This window comes from Micromesistius poutassou, assembly GCF_964030765.1.
Source record: "Micromesistius poutassou genome assembly, chromosome: 1".
In the NCBI taxonomy this organism is placed as follows: domain Eukaryota; kingdom Metazoa; phylum Chordata; class Actinopteri; order Gadiformes; family Gadidae; genus Micromesistius; species Micromesistius poutassou.
In genome coordinates this window covers 10,987,009-10,999,508 of record NC_140271.1, presented here as the reverse complement: position 1 = coordinate 10,999,508, position 12,500 = coordinate 10,987,009, and the positions used below count along the sequence as shown (strand labels likewise).

The 12,500-nt window shown below is 45.5% G+C and overlaps 1 protein-coding gene across 1 annotated transcript in view; it reads left to right on the top strand.

Annotated features, from left to right (window-relative positions):
• Positions 1-11,545: 11,545 nt before the first annotated feature.
• Positions 11,546-12,500, top strand: part of LOC311389243 (serine/threonine-protein kinase BRSK1-like) — a gene marked incomplete at both ends in the record, with an annotated part of 24,020 nt that continues 23,065 nt past the window's right edge. The window contains one exon of the mRNA XM_084488742.1: positions 11,546-11,549. Coding sequence (XP_084344868.1) covers positions 11,546-11,549 — 4 coding nt within the window. The remainder of the gene's footprint in view (positions 11,550-12,500) is intronic.

Sequence of the window (12,500 nt, the reverse complement as noted above, 5' to 3'; positions counted from 1 at the left end):
GGCTGAAAGTGTTGCATTAATTTGCTGTTCTTGTTTGCAGCACGCTCGAAATTAACTAGATATGAGCTAGTGGATAGATGTGTCCACTATCGGTAGTGAGGGAATTACGTAACATGCGCTGTTATCTAACCTTGGGATACGTTGGACAATCTTCGGTTCATGCCATGGCTTGCGCTTCAGGGAGTTGCCTTAGTTGCAACCGCAAATATCTGTTGATAATTTATACAGGTTCTATTGAACTTTGATGCTTGATTTCCTTACAGCTCTATTCATTCATTAATTTTCATAATTTAGACTGTAATGTCTATACCATTCCAACAGGGGGCGCGATTTAGTCAATGATTAGTTTCCTCCGGACATTGCAATTATTTTTCTCCTCTCCTGCGCCCACTTTGCACGGGTTGGTAAACGTGCTGACCTGATGACGTGGTCTATTGAGTCGTCCCACTGTTAATATGTTAATAATTTAACCAACGTGCACTGCACACAATATAAAAATTCCTAATCAAAGGCTCGGCTCCTTCGGACTGAAACTATTTGACATTTCAAGTAGGCCATTTGCATCGCAACAGGCCTATTTGAAGTGTCAAATAGTTGGATCCCCTCTCATAGAAGATCCTCCCTCTTAACACCCCCCCCCCCCCCCCCCACCATGACCCCGCCCCCCCACCATGACCCCGCCCCCTCATTATGCACACATGTGTCTGCCGTGTCATGTTCTGCTCCTCGCCCCCCCCCCCGCCCCCTCATGTGTCCTCTCTCTCTCTCACTCTCTCGCTCTCTCTCTCCCTCACTCTCACTGTCTCTCTCTCCGTGGTACAGGCAGGAGAAGTGTGACCACCACAGACAGCACCACCACCACCACCGCCGCCACCACCACCACCACCGCCACCGCCACCACCAACCACAGACATGTCGGACTCTGAGACCGCCGCTCCCGCTGAGGCCCCCGTCGCGGCCGCCTGCGCCGAGATCAAAGCCAACCTGGATAAGTGGTAGGTGGAAGAGTGTGTGTGTGTGTGTGTGTGTGTGTGTGTGTGTGTGTGTGTGTGTGTGTGTGTGTGTGTGTGTGTGTGTGTGTGTGTGTGTGTGTGTGTGTGTGTGTGTGTGTGTGTGTGTGTTCACAAGTCCACGGGATAGGTCAATGCATATCATGCACTGGGGGCATCGTGCTCGATATTCACGCGGAAGTCGATTGATTATTACAGATAATGTTTCTGCATAGCTGCCCTTGCATATCCAATATGCTGCTGTGAGGCCCACACCTCTGTGCTGCCCTCACCCGCTGGGCAGGATGGCAGTTGTTCTGCCATCGCCCCCTGCTCTGTGCCACAGCTGCTCAGCCGCCGATGATCTGTTGGGCTTTACCGTCCGAATTCTTCTGTAGATTTATACAGATGCAGTCCGTCCTTGCAAGGCCTCGAAGCTTTTGCATATTTCGCAATTCCGAAAGGGGCGAAATGGTTGCTTGACACCTTGTGTCTTTGAGCAGAGGAGTGTGATGCGATGACACTGATCCTCCGGCCTGACCACAGGGCAACATAGCATCCACCAAAGTCCGTCGTGAAAGCTCTTTCCCGCTCGGGGTTCACCCGAACGTTCGGATCTAAGCAACAATTTCGGAAGCTAGCTTTATGGCGATGGGCGACCGCGTTGGGGGAACATGGGGGTGCTGTAGCGTCCTCCGTGGCGGGCAGCTAAAATGGAGTCGCGGCGGAGGACATGGCGGCGTCCCATGGCGTGTCGCACAGCTTGAATAATGTGTAGACCAGCAGTTTCCTCAGATTGAGCATGACATGTTCCCCGGGTCTCGGGGTTAAAGGTCACCTTGCCCTCTGTTTTGGGTGGGGGTTAATGAGGTTTATGAGTGTGAATGGGAATGCCCCCCCCCCCCCCCCCCCCCCCCCCCCACGCACCCTTAGCTCTCTAAAGAGAAATTAGGGAGAGAGAGACCCCCCTGAAAGAATACAGACAATGTTTCTCTAAATGTTTCGGACATTTAGAGAGTAATTGTGTCTAATATGTGAACACTGGAGCTGAGAGTCCCCCCCCCGGTTTGTAAAACCCACCCCTCCAGCCAGTAAAAGCTCCAGTGTCATTCCCCGATAAACCAGCAGAGCCAGAACAACATGGATGACACCGTGTGCCTGCACACGTTGGTCAATGACAGCGTCAATGTCAAAGCAGTTCAACGCAACGATTTTATTTTTTTAATCGATCCAGCATGATGGTATAGCACGGGAAGAAGCTATTTAGTTTGCTTTAATAAAACGAGGATGAAAAAAGTATTTGAGAGGAACCCTTTTTGTTTGAAGCCTAGATCGAAACAACATGTACAAACAGGAATTTAATATCGGATATCTTTACATTCTTTGGGACTTGTTAAAAACTTTATTGACACCTTTGGGTAACATTCCTACTATCTAAGCAGTGCAGAGGTCCTCGCTGACCGAACTGTGTGTGTGTGTGTGTGTGTGTGTGTGTGTGTGTGTGTGTGTGTGTGTGTGTGTGTGTGTGTGTGTGTGTGTGTGTGTGTGTGTGTGTGTGTGTGTGTGTGTGTGTGTGTGTGTGTGTGTGTGTGTGTGTGGAAGATAAGGCGGCCTGTTGAAACAGGGGCAGGTCTTGGTAAGTACGATTAGGTAACAACTTGTTAAAATTTAACAAGCGCCAAAATAATATAACAAGGAAATTTGGTCTCAGGTCGCGCAGTCATAATGTGTTTGTTTAAGATTAAAGATTGCATGGACAGATGGTTAATGCATAGCTTAATGTTAATACATTAAGGAAAGGTTACCCGAACAAATTACTATCTGAAATGAGTCTTGCATGGGAATGTTGCTGTTCTTTGAGAGTTTGATTCTGTGACGCTTTTATTCCAGCATACATTGTTGCTTCTGCCTCTTCTGATTGTTGTACATGTGGCAATCGGTAGGTAGAACCCGGACTCAAGTCAGGGTTCTGCTTAAACATGTGCTGCAAAATGATTGTAATGTACACTCGAAAAAACGATGTATTTTTAGAAGTCTTCAAATAACTGTGTGTGTGTGTGGGTTACAGTGTGTGGCTGTATGTACAAGATAACATGAGACTTTCCCAACCCTAGATCAGATCACAGCTTCGTTTGACACCTGCTCAAAAAAAAACTTAAGCCAGCAAAGCAACTGGTCACCTTGTCTTCGGCCATGTTGGAAATGATAAGGTTTATGGCGGGAGATGTAAAGGGTTGTACTTAAAGTTCAAGATCAATATATTGAGGGTCTCATTGAGTTTAAATATATGTATTTAAAATGTAAATTGGGGAAAAAGTCCAGCGGCTCTACGGTAAACGAGAATAGTTCATTGATGGTTGCAGGAGTGGGACTGCATGGTGGGTTTAGGGAAAAGCGTGAGACGTTGGAGGTTGCGTGTCTCTGAGCTCGTTTCTGAGCATGCAGAAGTAGCATGAGAACAGCATTTAGTTCTGAATGGAGCTGAGGACATCTGAGGTCAGGTGTTCATAATTAATGATCTTGCTTAGGATCTTGGTTATGACGCTATGATGTCGTTTCTGCTGGCCAGACTTGTAGTTTTAGGAGACATTTGAACATGTAGGATGTGTTTTGTATGAAATACTCAAAACCTTCCCGATCTCACCTTGTGTTTGGTATAAGCAATTGTGAGATATTATCTAATCAGATTGACTTGGAAATTTTTGTATGGGTAAATAAAGCTCAGATTTGTATGTAGTGACGTGAATAAGCTAGTGAAAGTTGTGGTATGCATTTAACAACATGCATTCACATCAGTAGTTTCTCATCCACTTTCAAAGAGTTTGGTACCTGTGGAGCTACAGTAGGCTACAAATCCTGTCATAGTTATTCTGACTACTTTATCTTACACCAGTAGCTCCATAGGGCATGTGAGCTGACCTTTAAATATAGGTTAGTGAGCAGCCAGACCCTGACCCAAGACCGCATACCAGAGTTATTCATGTGCACACATGCGCTGCTTTGTAGACAGATTCCCCTTTCCCTCTGGAATGTGGTGACTCTGCAGAAGTCTGTGAAGTCCCCCCCCCCATCCCACCCTCTACATACGTGTTTCAAATGGATCCACTCTTCATTCATAATTGTATGAGAAAGAGCATACACTAAGTACTGAGCTGGTGGAGTTTAACTGTTTGATTACCTTCATACCTGTCCAACCTGTTTTGAAGAGAGTGGAGCATCTTATCCTAGCTAGCTTTGTTGTATCCAGGAGATTGGGTTAATCTAACAATTGTTAGTGCTTGGCACTTGGTTCTATGGACATCCTTACTGTGCCTACAGCAATATTATGTTTCTTTCTTCTGACTTCTTCTGTTAAATGCCCTAAATGTAAAATGTAAATGTCTTACAATATATAGCAATAAAAACATGTATTTATTGATAGATTCAGTATTTAACAATTACCTATTGAGCGTGGTCATGAGGTGGTTTATAATGTCTATAAGGCAGTGGTGTCACACTGGTGGATTAAATTGCACATTGGTAGTAACCCAAACCCTTCATAGGTTAAAAACAGTTGCAACCCACCCCTCTATCCCCCTATTGGCTAGATGCTCTATCAACCCACCCTCTTCCTCAGCCTATTGGCTAGATGCTCTATCAACCCACCCTCATCCTTACCCTATTGGCTAGATGCTCTAATCAACCCACCCCTGTGTACCCCCATTGGCTGGATGCACTATGTAGCCCACCCTCCTCCTCAGCCTATTGGCTAGATGCTCTATATAACCCACCCTCCTCCTCACCCTATTGGCCGGATGCCCTAAGCATCCAGCTCCCCTCCCCCAGTCAAACACAGACATGTAATCAACCATTAGTCCATGGCAGGCCTGCTGCCAAACGTACATCCTCCCTCACTCTTAAGTGCTTCAGCCGACCGGCCGCCATTTGTTCTCTGGCCACTGCTGCAGCATGAGCCATCCATTATTCATGTCGGTCTCAAGAGGACCTCTCCCGCTAAATTATTCAGCCTCCATTTCCTGATTGTGTCCAAGCAGGCCCCGCCCACACCCCTCCCAGCCACACTCATCATCATCACATGCTAACAATGCTACTCTCTGGCTAGCTAATGTTATATTGTAGTACACAAAAGTTGCAAAATGGTGGTGCTGCTTTTCACAGGGCACCCAAATGGCGTTACATTTACATTTACATTTAGTCAATAGATTTAGGACCCGGGAAATTGTGTTTGGGTCAATCCTTGATGCTTTTTCCCCAAATTTTCTTTGCTAGATAATTTAGCTCAGATTATAATGTAACCTTCCTACCTCCATTATGTAAAGGAGGACTGGTTCATTATGGTTTAATGTGATTGGTCAGAAGGGGGCTGTCCCGCCTCCCTCAGCCATCGGCGGGTGGGGTTGGTTGGGGGGATTATCTGACAGGGAGTCCCGGAGCTGAGGTTCTGCTCTACGTTTGGAGACTCAGGGCTTTGAGACAAGTGCATAGAATACCACACTGTCACACACACACACACACACACACACACACACATACACACACACACACACACACACACACACACACACACACAGTGTCCATCCGGGCTTGCTCACTCTGTTTCGACTGCAGTGGAGAGTACGGTTAAGGTTAATCCGTGCTCTTCCAGCTATGTGTTGCGTAATCTCCGGCCCGCACAGACGGGCATGTGAGGGGGAGGAGCCTGGCGGGCTCAACAGGATACACTGTGATGTGCGGCGGGCGGTGATGACGTTGGGGGGAGTGGGGGGGGGGGGGGTCATCGACTGTGTCGATGCGGCGGTGGTAATAATAGAGAGTGACGCGTGATGGAGACGATACAGTCCACTGGGACTGAGGAAACGGGGACTCTGGCTCTCTGCACTATAGGTGTGTGTGTGTGTGTGTGTGTGTGTGTGTGTGTGTGTGTGTGTGTGTGTGTGTGTGTGTGTGTGTGTGTGTGTGTGTGTGTGTGTGTGTGTGTGTGTGTGTGTGTGTGTGTGTGTGTGTGTGTGTGTGTAAACGCTCTAGCGCCAATGCAGGAGATGATGAGGGAAGAGAAAGGAGGGATGAATAGAGGTAGGCAGGAGGAGAGAGGAGAGGTGACCTTTCGTCGTGTGTTGACCTCAAACCCTCCCTCTCCATTATGTTAATCCATCCATGGCGTGTATCATGGCAGGTTTACGCAATCGCTCCCTTCCCGGTCTACTGGCGAACAGGACGCTGCGGTTTATCCCTCCATCGCCCTCCCTCTCCCTATTCATTCTCTTGTTTGTTCTCTCTCTGGCTCTCTCTCTCTCTCTCTCTCTCTCTCTCTCTCTCTCTCTCCTTTCGCTTCATCACCCTAACTTGCCATGACAATGTCTGTGGCAGTGTTGGACGGAAATAATCTCTCTCGCTCTCTCTCTCTTTTTTTGTATCTCTCACTCCCTCTCTCTCTCTCACTCCCTATCTCTCTCTCATCCCTCCCTCTGTCTCTCTCTCTCATCCAGTCTGTCTCTCTCTCTGTCTGCTATAGACAGGAGAGGTGAACTTGGCCTCCAGTGGGCCTGGGTGACGTCACTAAGCTGATGCAGCATACTGCCCTCTGTCGCCATTGAGTGAACAGACAATTTAACAATTTGGGTTCATAGTGACGGTGGCCATCTTGCTTGTCCAGAGATCTTCCACCCTCGGTGCTCTCCCTTCAGAGGGGCCTGGGAGCAGATCAGGTTCAGCAGATCAGCAGTGGGGAATCAGTGGGGAATCTTGGATGGAGGATGGAATACTTTCAACACTTTACAGCAATGAATTCCACTTTGAATGGTTAAGACTGATGCATGACGTCATTTTGAGTATTTCCAAATAATAATAATAACTTGTATTATAAGAAAGTCTCAAGCTTATCATACAAACATCCGTAAAATGTCTATGTTGTCTGACAAGTTGTGTTTCTTTCCTATCGAAGGCAAATGATACGCATCTTGTATATTGTTGATTGTTGTCTCCAATATTGACATCAGACACCAACACTGCGTGTTTCTGTCCTTCTGGGAGGTTCTCTTGATCATCTTCTTCTGTTATTAATGTACGTAGATATTTGACTTGGGGACATTGTGCATTATAGTAGCAGTCCCCGGGCAGGCAGCTAGCTAAGAACCCAACAAACACGCAAATGCAGTCAAGATACATTTCATACAGAGGACACGCGAGTGACAGAACCGGCAATGTATACACCGTCTCAAGTCCCTCATCTTCCTCTTCTTCTCGCCTTCCTCCTCCTCAGTGTGGCGGCGAACGGAGCCGAGGGCTGCAAGGACCTGCTGGAGGCCTTCGCCGCCTGCGTGAAGAGCGCGGCCGCGGAGACGTCGTGAAGACTGCCGCTCCTACCGCAAACGTAAGCCCCTCCAAACGTTAAGCACTTCAGCGCTTTTATTGTGAAGCTTCGACCATCCCCTTGTTGGAAGGGGGGGTTTATTGTACAATTCGATTTCCACTGAACAGAGCCTTTTTTTGACACTACAATATTATTCGCCCTCAAAGAACGTACCCCAACCGACACTTTAAAATGTGTTCTTCTATTTTTGCATATAGAGGTAGGGAGGGTTAGAGAATACAGCATTTGCGAAAAATAGGGTTATCATATCCTTTTTTTTAGATGTCCTCCTATTTGATAAATAATGAAATGGTTACTAGTATTGACTGCCTCGATTATCTACCCCAAATCCCCTACGCCTGCAAACACGCACAACATGGCTCAAGCAGCCAATGAGGGCCCTCACAGTGGAATCAAGTGGTTTGCTACATAACAGGCTTCACACCCACCCCATGCCCCCCCACAGCACCCCCCCCCCCCCCCCCATGCTGGGGTGCAGCAGCCAAAAAAAACCCTTGGATCAAACTGAAATATCTTTTGCCCCTTCAGCAATGTACCCTGGGAGGGGTGGTGTGTTCGTGACCCGACGAAGCACACACACACACACACACACGCAACACATGCTTTGCTTTTAGCTCATTTCCTCTCTCTCTCATCCCTCCCACAGGTCCACTGCACTGAGTCCTCCCAGTTCCCAGCATTCCCTTCTGCACAACAGCACTGGACTGAACGACTTCTATGGCGGCGCGGCGGCGTGATGAAGATTGTGTCGACCCCGGACCGGAGGTTCGGAATCTGGCGGCTGAAGCACCTCGACTTTAACCGTTCTCCAATCCCCCCCCCCCCCCTTCCCTCACCACCCCTCTGTTTTAGGATTTAATGGTGTCTTCCAATGTCTCCCCCACTGTAAAACCCCTTTCCTCTCCCCAGTATGTGGATACGATGCGTTTGAATTGTATGCAGTTCCAGAGAGACCATGAGGATTTCATGTATATTGTTGACTTGAAATGAATACATTTAAATGGAAATAAAAAGTTTAAAAAATAATCTGTGTATAAACCGAGATGTAATTACGTTTTTTGGGCTCTGTTAATTCAGTTTGGTGGTCAGCATTCTGGGTTAATCACGGGTTTAGGGGCTGGAGGGGGGGAATCCGTATGTGGGACAGCTGTGCTTCTTGGCTACAGTACAACTTTGTGGGATTGGGGGGGTCTTCAAATAGTGTTTCAAAAGAGCCAATGACTCAGAAGTAGAGAGACCCAGAGACAATTTATTAGTATAGTCAGATACAAGCAGCCGAAAGCAAACCAAATATTAGCAGAATAACAAACCAATACCCTAAAAACCCTCAAAGCCATCCCAGCCACAGTAAGGAAAGCTAGTGTCCACTTGGCTAATGTTTTCGCCTAAGGGACAACATCAAACAATGCCTGCGTGTCTATGTAGGCAGGATTGTTGTTTGATTGTAGATACAAGGGGAGATATATTTGCAAAAACAGGGATAAGCTGTCTTGATTGTAACCAAAAAATACCACTTCATTGCAAAAGATTAAAAATAAATTGTTACACATTACTGGTTAAATGAACGTGGTATTCAGTATTATTTTGTATTGGATTGTTGCTCTATGGGCATCAACTCAATTAAATCGACCCAAAGTAACATCTTAGTAGCAATTTATTTCAGATTGAAACAAAGAAGCTTGTTAAATTGTGGGAAAAGATTGTGGTTTGGTGTTTGTGATGGATGCTGTGAGCATACAGTGTTTTTAACATGATCGAATATCTCAAAATAGAGCAGCATTTCACCTAATCAAAATAAGTCACTAGAGAGAGTAATAGTTACCATATTTCTCAATAACTACTTCAATAAACTCTCCAGCTGTCCAGCCCTCTTCCTCTACAGCCAGGTCAGAGCCCAAATGACCACTACTTACATTGGTCTTCTACCCACACTAAAGCTCTATATATAAAGCTCTCTCTCCATACATATCTACATATAGATACATCTTCATGGACGTACTGTAATATACACCTGTCACCAGGCCCACACTATGACTCCCTGGGCCGTCAGACTCTAAAGGGTCTCTCAGGGTCTAACCCATCTAGATGTCCATATGTGTGTGTGTGTGTGTGTGTGTGTGTGTGTGTGTGTGTGTGTGTGTGTGTGTGTGTGTGTGTGTGTGTGTGTGTGTGTGTGTGTGTGTGTGTGTGTGTGTGTGTGTGTGTGTGTGCATTTGGCATTTATGAGTGTGTGTGTGTGTGTTTGTGTCTATGTGTGTAAATGTCACAGAACACAGTATGTTTGGAGGGGTCTAGTTACTACGCCCATACAACACATGTTAACAGTAAACAGGAAGGTGAATGAATGTCATGCACTAAGTTTCCATGCATGATGATCCATGATTCAGATCAGAAAACATGCTTGTCTCAGTGGGAAAACACTGTTACCCACTTACAGCAGACATAAAAGAAGTGTTATGAGTTTAAAATTGTGAAATGCCACTTTGACCACTCAGCAATCTAAACCCCAGGGTCAACTCTTACATCATCTGGGATCTGTCGTAGCAATTTCTTTACAAGACATTGCGTCTAGGACAGATAAGACTTCTATAGTTGTAGACGATTTACCTATTTTAACTTATGCATACACTAGTCTCCTCTCTAGCAGATTGAGCCCAGAATACAGTTTTACAGAGCTATTTAAAGAGTTACACCCCCCCTCTGCAATGCAATTATCAATGCTCAAATCAGGGATATTTTAACCTAAAGGACAGAGTTATCTGTGTTCTCATCAAGCAGGGGAATGCATAAGGGGATCCCTGCTCCCTTGTGGCCAGTTTACCCCAGGCATAAAGGTTAACGTTAGCTAACACTAGGAACAGGTACGCTGGCTAGACAATACAAGGAATAGAAAACAAAGCTTCAATGGTTAAAACATACAACAACATAGGGATTTTTCCATCACAGATCCAGCAGTCCTACTGTGTTATAGCAGAGCTTCTTCAGATCAAAGGGGTGGAGTCAGGCCTTGTTTGCTGTTTCATTACAGATTTCTACTGAGCAGAAAGTCATCGCACGCTAGGGTGATACGATGAGGGTTTCATAAGGGGCTTTTAATTAATTAAGTGTCTACAGTCTACACAGTGTTGTTGATACGAAACCTTTACAGACACATGGTTGTTTGAAACAATTATGAAGCGAAATTAAGAGAAATGCCTCTCAGATTTTAGATTATTAATCCACTGTCTATTTTGTGAGCCTACCCATAATGAGGTAGTGCACTCAGTTAAGACTGTAGTAGGCCTAGAGTGTTTTTAAAGGAGTGAAATCATGAACAAAGAGATCTCCTTCCCCAAAAAAATATTTAACTAGATATTTCATATACGGTGCATGATGTCTGAGATGGACCCCATCGAGCCGCAGAAGGCCCCATCTGTCCTCTGAGGTGAGGCTCTACACCAAAGTTCCTCTGAAACTGACGACGGAGCAATATTTAACCATCAAGCTTTTAATCCCCCTCCATAAAATATGTATGCAAAGTGCACATTTCCAAATGTTGTGTCCCTACATAATTTTAGCGCGATCTATTTTAACATTTTGAACCCCCCCCTCATCGCTTGCACTGAGATGCCTGAAAAATCGTTTTAATACCAAATGTACAATTATTTAACAATTAATGAAATGTATAATTATTACATGAAAATATAAAATAAAGTCCCTGCTCAGCGTTTGTTTTATATTTCCCTTGTTAGTTTTGATAAAAATTCTCATTTTTTTTCCACGCAAGGAAGCCCCATATAGTAAGCCTCGTTCCCATTGGTTACACCCCCGTAGCAGAAGGGCTCTACAGCAAACTGTTTAGCTCCTTGGCATACAACAAAAGAAAAACGGCAGAACCAGACTCAAGGTGGGATTATGCATATGGACAGGAAAGCTACTCTGCCGAACCATAATCTATTAGAATTTGAGTATAGACCGATCGTTGCAACGAGGCCAAGGGGATGTGACCAATGGGAAGGCGGTTTACTCCAGCATGCCGGGAAAGAGGAGACTTCCGGCAGAGCCATGAGGCGCTGTCTGCAGACGCTGGAGTTTAGGGCGGGGCTTCACCTTGATATTTGAACCAGTCAAAAGCCAAAGCTAGCTGTCAATCAACGTGCTATGAGTGACAGTTGACCACAGATCAACATAATTGGACGAAATTTACATGGGTACAAAATTGTGACTTTTATGAAAACTAAAAAAAGGAAAAATCATACAAACTAACCCAGACCAGGAACTATATTATTATGCATATGATAACATAAAAACGAGACCGACAACACGTGTTTAAGCCTGCTCAATGCAGGTGAGTGGAGGGTCAACAACTTTGAAGGGACTGTAATAAAAATTCAAAACAGCTGACATGTTGCTTTAAAATGTATTTGTGTTTACCGGACAGGAAAACATTTTTTTTTACCATCGATTGCAACAAAAAGGAAAAGAAGAAAAGAAGCAGGAGCAGGGGAACCGGAGCATTGACGTAAAGCTCTTGATTTTATAGCGCGGCTCACTGGAAATCAATGCTGGCCCCTTGGCAGAGAGCGACCAGGCAGGAGGATTTACCGCCTGGTGTACAACAGCACGCATTTCTCCGCTCGCCTCATGAATACAGCGGAGTTTAACAATTCGCCTCCTCGGGTGAAGGTTATTAATCACATTAGGCCGGACTCACTTTGAGACCAGGCGTTCGGCAGAGCAGTCTGGGAAGAGGCGGGCGACTGGGCTGGGGCGCTATCTTGTGGTTACAGGGAATAGTTGCGGTGCAGGATGAAAATAGTGCGACTTTTTGTATGAGATGATATGATATTGTCCGAGTATTTCTGTATTTCAAGTAAATAAATGCAAAAAATGTGGTTATGATTTATTATTTGTGAATGCAAAAAAAGGGTTGGTTTGTCGCAAAATGTTTGTTTGGTTGTGTCTTATTTGTTATTCCATATGTATCTAGCCATCTAGCCATTCATTCTCACTCTTTATTTTACAAATTCTCTTTATCCTCCCGCACGCACACACACGCACACACACATACACACGCGCGCGCACACACACACACACACACACACACACACCGTAGGCTGTCCGCTCAAATTTAATCAACCTGGTCGCTTTGAGCGTTTAAG